Consider the following 18,602-nt stretch of genomic DNA (forward strand, 5'->3'; position numbering starts at 1 on the left):
CCCTTTTCTTTGTTGAAGAGGGTCTGTGCAATCCTTCTGCCTAGTCCGCCATCTTGCCCCGCCTCCTCCACCTATATTTCTTATATCCTGTATTTGTTGAGGCTTTTGCTTGAGACATCTTTATATTTTTATGATACCTCCTTTCATTAGCATTCTGTTTTAAGTTATAGTGATGAAATAGATGGCCAGAAAATATCACTAGGTCAACCATAATGACTCATATAAAAAGTATGAGTTTGGTTAGGGAGGAATTGTAAAAAGGAGAAGGTAAGTGTATAGGTGTACGAGTGGGTATATGGACACACAGCAGTGAATATATGTGCTCTGTCAGAAGTGATAATTTGCTGAATAAAATCCCCCTATTTTAATTGTAAGACCTTTACATGCAAATGATCCCATAACAAACATCTGTTTCTTGGTTACAAGATGTAGGGACAGAATGTGAATTTATTTAACTGATTTGAAAACTTAATCTAATTAGGAATTTTGAACACTTTGAAGGATGCTCATTTCATAATTTTGGGGTTGTACTATATTCATCCCCCCCACACACTGACAACTGTGATGAGAACCAAGTTTCAGGCATTTGTTCTTTAATGCACAAGTACACCCACCTTTAATACTCTGTAATATCTCTACCTTAACATTGTCTTTTCCCAGATACACCTTGTAATTCTTATACCTTATTTTCTACCTTCTTTCCCCTGTCATACAGAATCATCTTGTAGTACTTCTAAAGCTGTTTCTCAAAGGGTAGTCCTTAGATTTCCTGCATCACAATCACCTGGGGCAGGGGAGGTGTTTGTTAAAAACACAGACTTTAGGGCTCACAAAGAAAACAAATAGAATCTCTTGGGTAGGATCCTAGAATCTGCATTTTAACAAGCACCTTAGATTTTTCTAAAACAAATTATGATTGCTGACATTTAAAGAATCATACTCCTAGTCATCAAAATCATATGAGCAAATAGAGATACATAAACAAAAGTGTGATGAATAGAACTAAATTGCTACTCTCGTCAATAAATACTTACTCACCTGTAAAAGTGCTGCAATAGTACCAAATGAATGCCACAGCATGGGCGCAAGGTCAGGAACAGATTCTCGCTTCTTACTTAGCTCCAGCAAAGCATTTTCCCTTGTCTCAGGACTGGACAGCTCATTGATCCACTGATAGATCTTTTCTCTGTCCACTTGAGCTAGTGCCGTAGGCACAGGCTTCAAGGTGAAATAAGAAAATAGACATGTTAAGTTTCATTAGTGTCAAACGAAGTCTTCAGTGGGAATATTATTTTTCCATAAACATCAGGGGAGCTTTTCCAAATACATCAACTTGGAGGTAAATAAACTAATTCAACCTCTTTGGCAGTAATCTACCAAAATCTAAAATGCACACACTCTTGGATTTAATAATTCTATATCTAGGAATTTATCTTAAAGGTATAGTTGGGCTATACTGAAACATATACCACTTTTACTACTGTACTGTAATAAATTAAAGCAGAAAACTTGAAGTAACAAACAACTAACAATAAGGGACTAGTCAAATATTGGTATATTTTTATAATAGAATACTACGTACTCCTTTACACGCTGATATGAAATTTTTTAAAAAGGTGCAGAACAGCATATATGTTTCCACTAATATACACACATATATATTCTTACATTCATGTACAACCTTTCTAGAAGGACACACAATAAAATAATTTACCTCTAAGGTTGAGGATCTATCTAGGAGACTTACTTTTCAATGTTTACAATAAAACTTCCTGAATATATATATATTTTTTTAACTAAACATCTAAAATAGTTTGAGAGAAAAAAGTTATACCCTCTCCACCTACTACTAGTCCCTCCCTATTACAGCATCCCCTCCAAGGAGAAAAAAACCTATGTCATTTGAAAAAGTTCCTCTTCCTAGTAATTCTTGTTATTTACCACATTTCTGTCCCTCTGAGAACCCACTCATTACTTACTCATCTACAGATTACATAAACAGACTAACAGAACATGCTTTAAATATTATGCTAAAGAATCACAGTATTGAGCACTTCTGTAATTCTTCATATTTGTCAAAGCCTTGTGACCTTGGTTAAATCCTTTATTCTTCCCTAGAAAATGATTGCTGTTGTTACTTCTAGCTCGAAAGTCCTAACAAATGCATGGTGATTTCTATCCCTATGTCCAAGATTTTCTAACTTAATTCTCCTCAAAGTATGTAGCAGGTAGATAGGAAAAAAGGAGATTGACACTTGCTGGTAAGATCACTGATGCTCACAGGGATCAACTTGCTCTAGGGTTGTACAGTCTAATGGTTTCTTGAACAGTATTACACAGCTTCTCACAGTAGTTATATGTTCCCATTACACTCAGAAGTGATAAAATGATTAGAACAAAAGGGACAACTGCTTTTTTAGAAGTACAGAATGAAGTCTATGAGGCACTCTGAAGCAGACTCAAATTTAGTCTACCCAACTTGAACAATGTTGTTGTTGCTACGTGCCGTCGAGTCACGAGTCAGACCCACCTCAAAGCGACCCCTCTTTGGGTTTCTAAGGTGGTATCACTACAGAAGTAGATTGCCTAACCTTTCTTCTGAGGAGTAGCTGGTGGGTTTGAACTGCCAGCCTTCTGGTTAGCAGTCAAGTGCCTTAGACACTATGCTATCAGAGCTCCCACAAGAGCTCTAGCCTTCTATAAATGGAAACTTAATTATAAGGTTTTAGCTCGATGTTTAACATTTCACTTGCTTGACAGAATGAACCACAAGGTACTCTACTAAATGGACTGGAATGCCATGCAGCTTAAGCCTTCTTTAAGTGCCTTGGAGTAATCTGCTTAAAGCTGTTTTGTAACCTCCATCAATGATGTTCCTTAAGGAATAACAGACTCCAAAAGCAACAATATGATATAGAAAGAATAGGGTATTTTTTTCTTCTTGCAGATTGTGAGGCTACTTGTGGGAGTGGCAGCCCCCACAGGACCTTACTTGTAAGAGAGCTAGGGATGTCAGGTGGGTGGTAATGTGGACCATCATGGGTACCAGGTAGCTATCATGGTCCTGTACTCATTCCAGCAACAGGAGGGAATGTGCAAAAAACAGTGAGCGCAGTTTTGGGCCAGGAAAGATCTGGACTAGGGACATGTCTTTTCATCATTCCTGTTGAATTTCATCTCCAATTTAAGAGCAAGAGTTAGTTTAAATCCACTGAATGCATACTTGTCATGGAATTAATAGTTAAAGTACAAATGGAGCTACCATATAATGCTTACTCTATGTCAGTTACTGTCCTAAATACTTACACTGTCACTCTCATTTTATAGGAAACGTAACTGAGGCATAGAAAAGTTATTCAAAACTTAGTGGCAGGATTTGATCTGATAAACTTAAGGCCAAGATTTGAACCCAGGCAGTTCTAGCAAAAGGACTCATTTTCTTCTTCACTGCTTTGCTAAGGTAGTTCCTCATCTACCTGCAAGAGTAGGCTTGATCTAAAGGTAACTTTCTAATCAGCAATTTCTATGACACAGACAACATGAAAATAGTGAACATATAAAAATCTCAGACAAAATTCAAATGTTATTGGCATTAGTTCAGCAGAAGCTGAAAGAACAATTAGTACCAGGAACAGGATCATTTCTCTATTTATTGAGATTACAAGTCACTTAACAACTTTTATTTTAATGGGAAAGTCAGTGAAACAGTTTGACATCATTACCCATGTCAAAAGTATGATGGCTCAGACAGGGGCATAATTTAGCTCATGATAGTAATCAAACACATACACACACATCAACAAGCAATTTTATAACATACACATAAGAGTTTAGTTATTTTTGGAAACTAACAGGAAAAATATTTTTACATTTTGAGTTAGGTATTGATTAATATATTAATTTATATTATCAGATAATTGATAAACTATTTTGAACATCATTTCTGAATATAGCACCAAAGCACAACTCTAGTATCTACAAAATCTTAATAAAAATGCAAAATGTTTATTACTCTCCTTCTGAATCCTAAGGATCTTTTAGTTACATATTCACCAACACAGAATAATCTGAAACTTCACGTATTCCTAAACCAAACCAAAACCAAACTCACTGCCGTCAAGTCGGATCCAACTCATAGCAACCTCTCCTTGGGTTTCCAAGGCAGTATCACTACAGAAGTAGATTGCCCAATCTTTCTTCCGAGGAGTGGCTGGTGGGTTTGAACCGCCAGCCTTCTGGTTAGCAGTCAAATGCCTTAGGCACTACACTGCCAGAGCTCCTTAATTATCACAAGGTATTTATTACTCTTACTTTACAACTGATGAAACCATAGGTAGAGTTACTATTAACTCCACTCTCTACTTTACGATTACTTCTAAAGATTTCCAGTGTAGATACAATTAATTTATAACTTACTAATACATGTCTGATGCTATAACTGATGTGCCCAGAGGCAGATCAGTAAATTCATTCATGACTTCCTATTGGAGGCAACCCTAATTTAAAAATATAAACAATAATAGCAGGATACTAATCATGAGAACAAAAGTTAACAATTTTTTAGCCCCAGATCTTTAAGGATTAAATGAAAACTATAGAGCATTTATTTCTTGAGCATATTATGTGCCAGGCACTGTTGATTACCTCAATTTATTCTCAAAATCCTAAGAAACAGGGTCAAGGAAGTTAAATATGCTTAAAATCACAAAGCCAGTGCACAGCATAATTAGATTTAAATTCTAGCCTGTATCTCTTAGGAATCAATGATCCCTACAGGGTCTGTAGGGTTGAAATCACCAAAATCCCTCCAAGTTGAAAAACTTACTTTAAAAAAGTCCAATAAAGACCTTTCTTAATTAGTTAATAACAAAAAAACAGCAATCAAACCTGTAACACTGACATTACCAAAATTTAGAAGGAAGCTGTTCTCCCCTTTTCTGTTTAACAGTCTGTTGTACCATGTATTTCAAGTAATACTTTTTTCTTTCAATAAAGCTTAATACAGGTAAGAAAATTATACCAACATGAGTTACCAATGATTAACTCCAAATGTCACAAACACTACTGACAATTCATCTTCTATTTCTGAAAAATCTTAACATTTAATATGACAAGGAGAAAGTTATTTAGAAATTAAATATATTTTGGGTAAATTAAAAAATTGATATAGATAGATGGCTTTCTTAAACAGAAACAACCAAATCTATCATTACAACTTTAAGTTCAAGGGCCAAAATAGCTGATGGTTTTCCTACCAATGAAGATGTAACAGTGAATAAAAAAAAAAAAAACCTTAAGACTGAAATAGGAGTTATTTTCCCAAGTCTGGAGGGGACTCAACAAGTGGCTTTGTCAATATAATGATGATATTCCAAGAAGAAAGAAGTTTGTAAGTAGTGCTTAAAGTATTAAACCTTAATTATCCTCCTATATTTGTGGAATAAGAGCCAGAATATTCTTCAAGGTTAACTTTTTGAAAATGGATGTGAACTAGCAAAGAAGTTATGCAAGCTTCTATAGGAGACACAGGAAGAGATCTTTCAACGTGCAATGTTCAGAAGCGGCCTTCAAAGTATATAAAATGACTGAGTAGAAAGCAAAGGAAAGATGATGAGTTAAGGATGCTACAACTCTCAGTGGGAATTAGTGGGAATTTTTTTTTAAAAGGTATACTCAATGCATCTCCTAAAGGCTTACCTTTGGCTATCTGAGATCACTAGCATAGCATTCATTACAGAAGACTCTAGATGTGAGGATTTTCAGTTCTTTTAATCTGAAGCAAACTCCAACATCCATAACAAAGCAAAATGTTACTTTGCTGAGGCAGGAAGGAAAGCATCAGGTCTAAAGTCTGGAAGCAAGCCAGCGAGCCACCCACTAAGCAGTTTGTTATTCTTATTTAATATTTAGAATAATCTTATGTGGTATTACTCTCACTAATTTACAAATAAAGAAGGCAATTATATTCTATGGTGGCAATAAGAAAAGTGTTAGGTTGTATTCCCTACAGAATGACAATAGTATACTACACCAAAATCAAACCCACTGCCATTGAGTAGACTCATGGTGACCCTAGAGGACAGAGTAGAACTGTCCCATAGGGTTTCCAATGCTGTATCTTTACAATCACTTTGGGGACTAAAGTGTGCCTAACCCAAGGCATGGTATTTTCAACAGCCTCATAAGCATGTGGAAGCTGGACAAGGAATAAGGATGATCAAAGAACAATCGATGCTTTTGAATTGTGCTGTTAGCAAAGAATTCTGAAAATACCATGGACTACCAGAGGAACAAATAAATCTGTCCCAGAAGAAGCGCAGCCAGAATGCTCCTTGAAAGCAAGAACGGCCAGACTTTTGTCTCATCAACTTTGGTCATGCTGTCAGAAGACACCATTTCCTGGAGAAGGATATCAAGCTTGGTAAAGTGCAGGGTCAATGAAAAAGGGAAAGACTCTTAACGACATGTATTGACACAGTGGCTGTAATGACAGGCTCAGGTACAGCAAGGATTGTGAGGATGGTGCACAACTGGGCAGTGTTTCCTTCTGTTGTGCATAGGGTCACTATGAGCCGGAGCCAACTCGACAGCACCTAACAACAACAATAATCCTTATGGACAAGGAGCCTTGGTGGTGTAGTAGTCAAGTGCTCATTTGCTAACCAAAAGGTTGGCAGCTTGAACTTACAGCCACTCTGTGGAGGAAGATACGGTAGTCTGCTTCTATAAAGATTATAGCCTTAGAAACCATATGGGACAGTTCTAATGTGTCCACAGGGTCACTATGAGTCATAATCAAACTGAAGCACACAACAAAAATCTTTCTCAAGCAGAGAGGCTGGTGGGTTTACCAGCCAGTTGACCTTTCAGTCTGAATTATCTGAATTATTATCTGAATCTTTCCTTCTAGCAAATGATAGTCTGAATTCACATGTGCTCATACTCTCTTGATAGTACTTTCTAGCTCCTTAGCTGAAGAGATGACGTCTTGCTGTTAGGAAAAAAAAAAAAGAGAAAGAGAACGACAGATAAAGGCACACACACAGATACAAATTTTCATTATTGGACAAAATGTAAACATCTTCTCAAGTGGCTTAGATTATTACAGGCAATGTTGCTTATATTATTAATGCTTCCCATTTTCTAGTGAGTGATATACATCATTATTGTCCTATTACCCAAGATCAGAATTCCCAGTTTGGTCTAATAGAATATATGAAGAACTGGGAAAGAGGTGACTCAACTCTTCTATGCCTAATCATCATTACTTATGATCAGTAAGTCTCCTTACTAATCAAATATTCCAGTGGATGAGTGGTACAAAGGAATCTGCCAGAGTTGCTGTACGGTCTAAACATGTAAGTACATATAAAAGTTCAAATTTTTAAATAAATATAAGGCATTGTAAATTTTATCGAAGAAACATGTACTGGGTACTATTATTCTTAATGTACCATAGCTTTAATGGCTGTTCAAAAGATGCATTATTCAAAGTAAAACTGGAGAATGACTTGGTATCAAAAGTACAAGCTCTGGAGAAGACAAAGGTTTTGAGATACAGACAAGCCAAACTTAGAAATATTTCCCTCAGTGTAATCTGCCTTTCCCTCACCAGCAGCAACTTTACCTTGCAACTTGCTCCTTCCCAAATTTGGGAACGGGAATAAAAAAGCTAGAGAAACTGTAATCAAATTAAGAGATATAAAAAGTACCTTTCCACTTTGAATAGTTACAAACACTTAGAAACATGGTGACAGAAGGCAGAAATCCCACTGGTCCTGGAAATGACGAGATGATAAGGATCAAATGTTAGAAAGCATTATTTTCTATAGGCTAGCCACACTCAGCTCACTTTTTCACTTGTTTTACTGAAAGGCAATTTTTTTGCCTTCCGTTTAGTATTTATGTCATTTTGCCTGGTAATCCAATTTTAGCATATGATTAGCTCCTTAAATCATTTTTCCTTGGTGAAACAGAAAAAGTGGTATCAGCATGCAAAAGAATTCACTAAAATCAAATGATCCCTTTCTCCCATCATGGCTATGTGCTCTCAGTAGTCACCTCTCTCATCTACATTCATTCAACGAAGTATCTGAACCTCAACTAGTGCCAGAAACTGTCCGGGCACTGAGGAAACAATGTAAATAAGACCCCATGAGCCCTGTTGGCTGTGCTCATACAGTATTTAACACAGTGGGACCAGTGCTACGAAGAGTACTCTCAAAAACGTGGCTACTTTGAACACGGTGGTCAGGGCAAGGCGCTTTGAGGCAGATTTAAGCAGAGACCAGACGGATGAGGAGTCGGTTACACCCACATGGTGCGTGTGCGTGTAAGAGAGACACACACAGACAGAGATAAGAAAAGCATTCCAGACACAGAAATGCACCTTGGAAGGGAAAAGCTCACGTAGGAGGATTAGAAAGGCGGCCAGTGTAGCTGAAACGCATGGAGGAAGTGACATAAGACAAGACTGAAAACGTGGGACAGGACCACATCACACAAGGCCTTGTAGGCCAAGGCAAGGGCTCTGGATTCTATCCAAGTGCAATGGAAAGACACAGAGGTACTTCAGACAGGTGAAATAAACTGTCCTCCTTTCCTGTGAAAAGATCACGCTGGCAAAGCCTGGCTACTTCACAGTGTCAGGCTGTTCGAACGAGAAGTGTGAGAAAGCTTTCAGAAGCAGAGAACTGTAAGTCAGATGTAATAATTATTCACTTCTCCGGGCTTCACATTTTCCATCTGTAAAGCAAGTGGGTTGCGCGAGAAGCCATTTCCATCCCGCTGCGCTAGACTGTGACTTCCGAGAGCACTGGCCGCGTCAGATTCACCACGGAATTCCCCTCAACCCCGCCGGCGCCCAGCACACAACTGGCGGTCTCAAACTGTTGGTCAGTCTAAGGAATCAATGAATGGCCGGCGCGGGCCGCGAGGGAGGCGCTCCGGCCGCGGGACCAGGCCCCAGGGCCGAAAAAGAACACAACGCGCGGCGCGAGAGACCGCGAGAGCCGGCCACCGAGAGTGGCGACCGGTCATCAGAGACGAGGCGCGGCGAGGAGGGAAGCTGGGCCTTGCGGGCTGAGGGCAGGAGGAGCTGGACTCGGGGCTGACATAGGGAGCTGGGAAAGGAGGCTGAAACTCAGGGTTTAGGAGGGGTTCTGGGCCCAAAACGGGCGGCCCGGCCACTCACCGCAGCCGTCGCCAGGCTGTGCATGTTGGGAGAGGCCACCGCTCTCCTCCCACCACTGGACGCGCCCGACCCACGTCCCCGTTTCAGCGCCGCAGCCGCCGAAGATGATGAGCTGCCGCAGCCGCCATCCGCCTCCGGCTCGCTCCGCCTCCTTCGCAGCCCTCTGACCTCTCACCCCTAACCCCGCCCACACAAACTCTTCCCGTCTCCTTGCCCTCGACGGAGTAAACAGTCCCAGAGTTTGTCCTTTGCCCCTTAAGATTCAAGATAGGAAGGACATCCGTGACCTGCTAGTCTCCCTAACCCTGGTAAAGTATCCTTAGGTGCGTGAACTCTGACCCTCCTTCGGAAGCCAGTGAAGGGCGGGAAAAGCCGAGCAGTCCCGAGAGCACTGTTAGTGCGCATGCCCGACTAGAGGTCGGTAGGAGGGAAATGGTGGGAGCTCGAAAGTGCGTGAAATGGTAAGTGCGCGTGCGTACTACGGTCATGGCAGGGGCGGAGCTTCCTTGCAGGGCATTGCTTAGTGTTGGGGCGGAGCGAAGGCGTAGAAAAGGCGGAGTTACAGGCTTGCGCGCACGCGCCTCGTTTGGTCGCGTCGAGTGTGCGTGCGTGCGTGCGTGCGTGTTTGCGTGTGGTTACAGTTCCCGCCATCAGCGGCTCTGCCTGACCGGGAGCGAGCGGACCGGCTCATCCTTGGTGGGTACCGGTTCGTTATCCCTGGTTCCTCCCCTCCCCGCGCGTATTCTGTGCTTCCAGCAAACCTGTCCCGGGCCTCCAGACTCGCAGGCACAGGTAAGGTAAGCCCGGAGAGCTTTTCGACTGAGCGGTTTCTCCCAGCCCCCCTCCCCTTCGCGGTCCGCCCACTCGGCGTTCACTCTTCTGGAGTTCGCTCCTCTGCTTCTCAGCCCGCCCCAACCCCTCGACCCTCCCCAGCTTCAGAGGTATTTATTCCCCTTGGGTCTTCATCCCAGGGTTTCCTTCTTCTGTGTCCTGGTCTTTACTGTCATTCGTTCTTTCTGCAATCCGAAACTGACCCTTGTCGTCGTCCGCCACTTGCCCCTTAATGAGGCCTGCTGTGTTTTTGGGCAACTTAACGTTGCTGCACGTCCCATCGGGTCTTAGACACGATCCTCATTCAGTCGCTCGACCGTTCGTCACCTTTCTCCTCCTAACTGCCCCTCACCAAATGGTATGAATTATATTTTTGTCATCAGATTAGGTTGTCAGGTTTACCTGTTTTAGGTTTTGGGCCGTGGAAGGAAGTGGTAATTGACAACGGAGTCCTGTGTTTTGGAGAGTTGTCCTATAGTGGTGTGGTGGTGGGTGTTTGGTACTCTCCAGTCCTTTTCGACTCATGATGACCGTGTGACAGTAGAACTGCTTGACTGTAATCTTTCCGGAAGCAGATCACCAGGTCTTTCTTCCGAGGAGCTGCTGAACCAACCTTTTGGTTGATAGCTGAGCACTTAACCGTTGTGCCACCAGGACTCTTTGGTTTTGTGGTAATCGCCTCAAAATTTTAGTTGTATTTGAGAGGGGGGTGCTAATGCCTGACAGGAGTCCCTAGGTAGCACAGTTAAGCACTGAACTACAACCTGAAATATTGCTGGTTCAGACCCACCCACAAAAGCCTTGGGAAACAGGCCTGGCAATCTGCATCCAAAGGGTGACAGCCTGAAAACCCTATGGCGCAATTCCACTCTGTATACATGGAGTTACCATGAGTCGGAATTGACTCAGTGGCAGCTAACAATGCTTGACAAGCCTCTAACTGGAAGAGGTATATATGAAAGATGATGTCAAATAGGCAGTTGGATATGCTTTTGGAGCTCAGAGAAGAATTCTGGGCTGAATATTATGTGTGTGTAAAGAGAGTGTTACAGTGGTAGTAATTGAAGCAATAAATGTGGATGCAAACTCCCTTCCAAATCCAAACCCATTGCCATTGAGTCAATTCCTGCTCATGTTGTTGTTGTTGTTATTTGCCATCGAGTCGGATCTGACTCATAACGACCTCTCCTTGGGTTTCCGAGGCGGTATCACTACCGAAGTAGATTGCCCAACCTTCCTTCTGAGGAGTGGCTGGTGGGCTTGAACCTCCAGCCTTCTGGTTAGCAGTCAAGTGCCTTAGGCACTATTGACAGACTAGGACCGCCCTATAGGGTTTCCAAGGCTGTACATTTTTACTGAAGCCAACTGCCATATCTTTCTCCTGCAGAATGCCGATCTCTTGGTTGGCAGCTGACCACTTTAACCACTGTGCCTTCGGGGCTCTTTTTTTGATGAAATTGTGTAGAGAGAGTATAGAACTAGAAAAGAGCACCTAGGTTGGACCATTGAGGAATTCCTAACATCCTTAATTGGATAGAGACAAATGACTCTTGCAAAAGAGGTAAAGAAGTCAACAGTGTTGAATTCTGCTGAAAGGTAAAATTGAATGGGGACTGAAAAACCAGTGACATACAAGTTTAGTGATCTTAGCAAGAGGTGATTCCATTTTGAGTATCTGAAATTTAGTCCTGTATCCTCTTCTCCTTTTACTTTTCCCTTCTATAAGCTTTAAATTCTCTATATATTGATGACTTTAGATTATTTCCCACCCATTCCCTTTGTTTTGAGCTCCAAATCTAAATAGCCAACTGCGTGCTTGACTGCTCTACTTTTTTCTTAAGAATTTCAGATGTAACGTCTGAAAACATGTCTTGGTCGTTCTCTCCACACCCAAATGATTTTTCCTACAGTGTTCCATTTCATTAAATGGCATATCCATTTACCCAGTTACACAGGTTAGAAACTTAAATGAGTTCTCCCTCATCCCATGTGTCCATAATCTCACCAAGTACTATCTATTCTATTTCAGGTATGTCTTGAGTCTGTTTCTCTGCATCTTCACTATCACCTTTTTAGTTCAAACTACAATCACTTTTCACCTGGACTAAATCTTACTGGTTCCTCGTATTCTCATCTGTAAAATGAGAGTAATAAAAGTTTCCACCTTATTGGATTATTGTGAGGATTAAATGAGGTAATCATGATATGCACATGGCACATGGTAAATGGCCCATAAGTGTTGTTATTTTAACTGTTACTTTAAGTTGAACAGCTTTAATACTCCTGTATCTGGTTGCTGTATTTTCTTTTTTCTTGCTACTTTTCACTCTTCTCCCTAAACCCAAACAAGCCACATCACTTCTCCGTGTAGCAGTAACAGGTCATATTCTCTGCTTAAAACCCTTCTGTGGATTTCCCATAATTAAATTCTTATAACATTGAAACATAGGAAAAAAAGATGAACTTACTGTTATCAAGTTGATTCAACTCATAGTGTGACCCATCCTTGGGTTTCTGAGGTGGTATCTCTACAGAAGTAGATTGCCCAATCTTCCTTCTGAGGAGTGGCTGGTGGGTTTGAACCACTAGACTTCTGGTTAGCAGTCAAATGCCTTAGGCACTAGTCCATACTGTAGCCTATAAAACTGCTAACCTGGTTCTTGCCTGCTTCTCTAGCTTCATCTTGCATCATTCTCCTCTCTCTCACTAAGTTCCTTCCATGCAACTGCTTTTCAGTTATGCCAAGTTCTTTCTCATCTTGGGGCCTTTGCACATGTTTTTCTATTTATCTGGCTTGTTCCAGATAAATACCATCCCCCAGTCAACTTATTCTTTAATTTTCAGTTCAAGTGGTACTTTGCTTGATACTTCCCACCTTCTACCCCTAAATCTTAGACACCCTATTATAATCTCTCATCTTGCTCTGTAGTTGTACTTTGTATCATTTATGAGAATTTGTAATTATATATTTATTTGTGGGATTATTTAAAGTCTGTCTCCTACTGGAATATAAGCTATTATTTCTATTTTTCAAAAAATTGTTAAATGAGTAAATAAATTGAATTTACTGTAAGAATCACCATGTCTTTTGGAAGGACTAGTTTACTGATATTCTTGTTATTGCATGCAAGCACCTTTTTGCAAAACAGATTAGAGGACACAGAAAAGAAAATAGTTTCCAGCTTTGGATTATTTTACCCAAATTTTTATGTCATAAAATCATTTGGATTTTAAATTCTTTGAATTGAAGGAACATTTTATCTGGGCTAAATTCCCTCTTTGAACCACACCACTAATTTCATCTTGTTGTGCATTTGTCATATGGTGGATCTTTTTAGGAAGAAAAGCTCTTTGAAATCAGAGCAGTGTTGTGTGTGTGTGTGTGGTAAATGGTGAGATAGGTGAGGGTGACGTTTCCATAATAAAACTAATAAAGCAGATTTCCATATTTAAGTCACTTGGTGGTGGTGGTGGATATGGAAAGAAAGAATAAAATTTAATATTTGTGTGTGTGTGAGTATGAGTAACAGGATTTGTGTTTGGAAATAGAAAATAAAGAATAGAAAGTGTATGAATCCCAAACACAGAGAGGTATTTGGTGTTCTATAAGTAGTCATGATCTATTAAAAATATCTGGAAAGGAATTAGCTTCAATCAGTTTAGCACTTCTAAGAGCATTTTGTTGGAATACAAAAGACTTTTTTCTACTTTAGAGATAAAGGTAAGGAGACAATTAGTGCTTAATTTACTTGATAACGGAACAAAAGAGTAGTTGTAAGAAAGAATATTCTACTGTAAAGGATTCACTGGGTGAAAAAATCCTGAAAGAATAGCGACTGGAAAGCAGCTGATTTAGTTCATCGATGAGGATGGAATATGATAGTGGTTAAGAGTGGGGTCCCTGGTGAGAGATGTAGTTTTGCCTCTTACTGACTCTGTGACCACGGATAAATTACTTTCGTCTCTCTAAGCCTCAGTTTGCTTATCTGTAAAACAGATAATAATAATCTCTACCATTTAGGATTATTGTGAAAATTAAATGAGGTAATGCACATATGGCACTTACCACTGTACTTGGTAAATGTTGCATAATAAATATCGGGGGGTGGTAAAAAGTGATGAGTTTCTGAATTAGGGTGGTAGCTATGAAAAGGCTGGGATTTAGATGGATGAAAATGAGGTTAGAGCTGATGCTAAATTTTTTTGCATGAATGATAATGGAAGGACAAAAGTAGGGAAGTCTGGGGAGCCTTGTAATAAGGGCATAGATTGTGTCATCTTCACATTTGTACCTCTAACCACAAACCCAGACCCACTGCCATTGAGTCAATTCCAACTCCTGTAGTGACCTACCTTAAAGGTCAGAGTAGAACTGTCCCATAGGGTCTCCAAGGCTGGAAATCTTTACAGAAGCAGCTACCTCATTATTCTCCTGCAGGGCTACTAGTGGATTCAAACCGCTGACCTTTCCGTCAGCAGCCTGATGACTTAACCACAGTGCCACTAGAGCTCCTTGTCTCTGCTGCTACAGTACTTTCAAATTGTACTAGCTCAATAAATGGTATTTTACTAAATAAATGAATTTAAAAATTGTAGCATTCAAATAGGCAGTAAGTGGTGTTTGGGTAGAACTTCAGGGAAAGTTCAGACTTAGGCCTAAATATGAGAGAGAAACCACCACACTTAGTTTTGAAAGAAAAGCGAAAGTTCAAATTTACCTGCCTTTTCAAATTTGTATTAAGACATCATGTAACTGGTGTTTTTAAGATTTAGCACATAATTATGTAACAATGGTTATAATGTAAGCAAAGGGATATACTCTTTTTCACTGACTTCTTAGTTTCAAAATGTAGCTGGGTAATTCAACAAAGACACAAATTGAGCAAGGTGCCAGCTCCTTGTGGAGTCAGTCCCTCATTTTACCTAGCAGTTGTGTAGATCATTTGTGTGTGTGTGTTGAGCATCATATTTTAAATGTTTTCAGTAAGTTTGTGATTTTCAAATAATCAAAGGATTAATCCTTGTTATATAAATGGTAGTTTTCCTTTTATTTTTATATTGTGGTGTCTTTTAAAAGGTACTTATTATTTTCTTTAGCTGAGTTGATGGCTTCTGGAGACCTGGCATAGCTGCAGAATATGAGTAGTTCTCCAAGAACAGTGCACGGCCTTTGGCACAAGGATCAGAATAAAGGTGAATTGTTATTACAAAGAGTTTTTCAGTAAAAGTCACTGAAAAGTAAGTATATTTTTGTTTTGGGTATGTGTTTCCAAGAGTATAGAATTGAGAAGAGTTCACAGTTTTCAGTAGTAACAGTTTTATGCTTTAGCATGCTTTATTTACCGCAGAATGTCCTCTGAATAAGGATGGTTTTAAAGTGGATCCTAAAATATGAGCATTCTAATAAAAGTACAGGAAATATAACATTTTTGCCGATATTATTAAGCTTTCATAGAATGTTCAAAATTGAACATTAATGTTAATAATTATAAAGAAATTTAGGTAAATAAGAATCTGTACGTAAAGAATATGTATATAGCTTTCATTTTTTTTGTCTTCCTAGTATTACTTTGATGAGGTAATTAGCATTACAGAGTTCAAAGAAACCTTGTCTTTGTCCTAAGTTCATGGAAAGTTGAACTGCTATTGGATCATGCCAGATACTGAAAAAGAAACTTAATTTAGTTGAGTTTTTTTTTTTTTTTTTTTCTCTTAACCAAGTAAGGCAAATCCTGATAATATGTTGTATGTGTATAAGTTGAGTTAATTCATGTAGTGCAGAAGCAGATAATGGGGTAAGTTGAGGCATTAAGAAAACGTTTTATTGGTTCTGCCGATTGTATATCCTATATCTTTTAGTTTTTTGTTCTTAGAAGAAAGAGAGGTTGTTAGTAGAAATGATTGAGAATATTTTCAATATGTGAAATAAAATTTTATACAGCTAACCAAAACTTTGTACCAAAATGTTTGAAGTCTTTTAGAGTTCTATATAGAGAAACAGAAGTAACCAATGTATTTTTTTTTGTTTCTCAAATTCTTTAGTGAACTTTAAAATTTTATATCCAAATTTCATTAAATATTATTTTTTAAATACATATTTTTCATTGAAGAATTCAAGGTCGATGACTTGCTTACTTTGGGTTCTATAAGGAAAACGTGAAAAAAAATGGAGTTTTGTATTCCCTTTTATTTTGGCTCCCTGACCCATGGTGATATATAAGGAATTTGGCAAGAGATACAACTCTTAATAAAGAGTTTCTTCTTTGAGCGATGTGTAATATGAATCCTAGTTTGGGGCACATTTACTATTTTTGTTTTAATAATGCATTCTGTAACTATATTGGTTTATATTCTTCATAAGTGATTTTTCTCTCATTGAATTCTTTACAAAGTCTAAAGGCAGCTTTGCAGTTAATTGAGACGTTCAGATACACATAGAAAAAGCTTAGATATAGTCTTGAATAGATAAATTATATGTAATACAGTGCATAGTGATACTGTTAACGAGCTTAATAACTTTATATTGGCCATATAAGAAGGATTTATGATTCTGGTGTCTACTGTTGTATATTTTAACAGCAGATTGAAAAAAATTGATAGTACTGCTATGTTCATAATTTTTTAACAGTGGGGTTTCTGTTTCTTGTGTGTCTGACACTGTCCTAGTGGGGATGCAGAAATAAAAGAACACATTCCCTGTCTTCAAATAGCAAACTCTAGATAGAGGCAGAAGTAAACAGACTGCTTATAATACAGCATGATAGTGCTCTACTAGAGGTACAGCACAGAGTACAAAAGGAAGACAGAGAAAGATGCATTTAAGCAATCTTAGTATGAATATGAGAGGAGACAAAAAGGAAGGAGGAAATAGGAAAGGCTTCCTCAAGAAGGTAACATATAAGATGAACCTTGATTATATTGTTGGGAGAAGAAATTAAGGAGAGTTAGGGGAATGGATGGGAAGGGTACATAAAAATCTTGGAGGCAGACATAGGCCACACACAATGTGTGCAAAGATAGAGGAACATGAAAACATTCAGCTTTTGGTAGAAAATACAAGTAGCTCAAAATGGCTGGATATAGGGGCTTGTTGAGGATAGAGAGGTAAGCAGAGTCTTGATCGTGAAGGACTTGCATGTTAAGAAGTTTTACATTCTGAGTGTCATGGGGAACCATTGAATGGTATTAAGGAAGAAAGTGGTATGTTGGTCTGTAATTCATTATAAAGATGTCTCTGGAAGGTGTTGGAGGTAGAATTGACAGGACTCTCCTGACCTTTCATGTCTAATCCAATACCAGTAATCATTAAGAGAAAAGTCAACTACTACTCATATTTTTGGCATGGGCAGCTGAGGTAGGAGAGGGGGCATATATTCTTTGTTATGTTGACAGATAGACTGGAAAAATATTAAAGGACATGTCCAGTCAGTGAAGCAATAATGTTACCAATTCCCAAAAATTATTATAACACATTGCCAGCTCAGATTTCTGCAGTGTAACTAGTTAGAGCAAAATGTCATGTTTAACAGACATCTGTAAACAGTGACGGATTCTATTTTTTTTGGTGGATTCATGTACCCAGGTAATTCTACTGTGTGAATCAGTTCACAGTCACCCACCACTGCCATTGAGTCGATTCCAACTCATAGCAGTGCTATAGAATAGAGTAGAACTGCCCCGTGGGGTTCCTAAGGATATAAATCTTTATGGAAGGAGACTGCCTCGTCTTTCTCCTGCAGAACAGCTAGTGGATTTTGAACTGCTGACCTTTTGGTTAACAGCGAAATACTTTAACCACTATACCACCAGAGCTCCCCCTCCCCCTCCTGCCGAGTTCACAGTAGGCACTCAGAAAAGTTTGATGAGATGACTGTATAATTTAAAAAAAAAAAAAAAAAAACCTCACTGCCATTGAGTCGGATCCAACTCACAGCAACCCCTCCTTGGGTTTCCAAGGCAGTATCACTATGGAATTAGATTGCCCAACCTTCCTTCCAAGGAGTGGCTGGTGGGTTTGAACTGCCAGCATTCTGGTTAGCAGTCAAGTGCCTTAGGCACTACGCCACCAGAGCTCCCAACTATGTAATAGAGGAATGAAAATGTGTAATATATTTATTTAAAATGTTCACATCTCTTCCTTTATTCTTACTTATTTGATGTACAGTAAATAGAGTCGCATACTAGGGGCCCTCAGACTGTATCCTACCTGCAGGTGGGTCTTGTTTGATTTGCAGCTTTTAAAAATAAATTTGAATTCACTGGCCATGATTGAAAATGGACAGTTTAGGTAATATTTTAGATGTCTTCATTTTCTTGAAAAATTGTATGATCTAGAAAGTTTCACTGTTTCTACATAGTAATAGTTAGATTTGAGTAGCAGTTGTCCATATTTTGCCTGCCTAAGTCATTTATGTCACTTGCCTGATCCCTATAGGCATTGAGGTGGTGACTCTATCAACAACTTATTTGTCTGGGACTTCTGGAGAAAGAAGTATTTTAGATAAAAAAATTCAGAAAATAGACACTAACTCCGTTAATATTAATAGCTGCTATCTGTTGAGTGCCTAATGTATGTTAT

General features: G+C 39.2%; 1 protein-coding gene across 1 annotated transcript in view; it reads right to left on the reverse strand.

Annotated features, from left to right (window-relative positions):
* The window catches only part of CNOT9 (CCR4-NOT transcription complex subunit 9), a 41,763-nt gene extending 32,546 nt beyond the window's left edge, over nt 1-9,217 (reverse strand). Inside the window, exons 1-2 of the mRNA XM_007959533.2 lie at nt 9,194-9,217; nt 1,039-1,218 (exon numbers count right to left, since the gene is read on the reverse strand). Of these exons, the coding sequence (XP_007957724.1) occupies nt 1,039-1,218; nt 9,194-9,217 (204 nt within the window). The remainder of the gene's footprint in view (nt 1-1,038; nt 1,219-9,193) is intronic.
* Between the last annotated feature and the right edge of the window lie 9,385 nt (nt 9,218-18,602).

Source organism: Orycteropus afer, unplaced genomic scaffold, assembly GCF_000298275.1.
Source record: "Orycteropus afer afer isolate SDZICR_OR568_19922 unplaced genomic scaffold, OryAfe1.0 scaffold00002, whole genome shotgun sequence".
NCBI lineage: Eukaryota > Metazoa > Chordata > Mammalia > Tubulidentata > Orycteropodidae > Orycteropus > Orycteropus afer.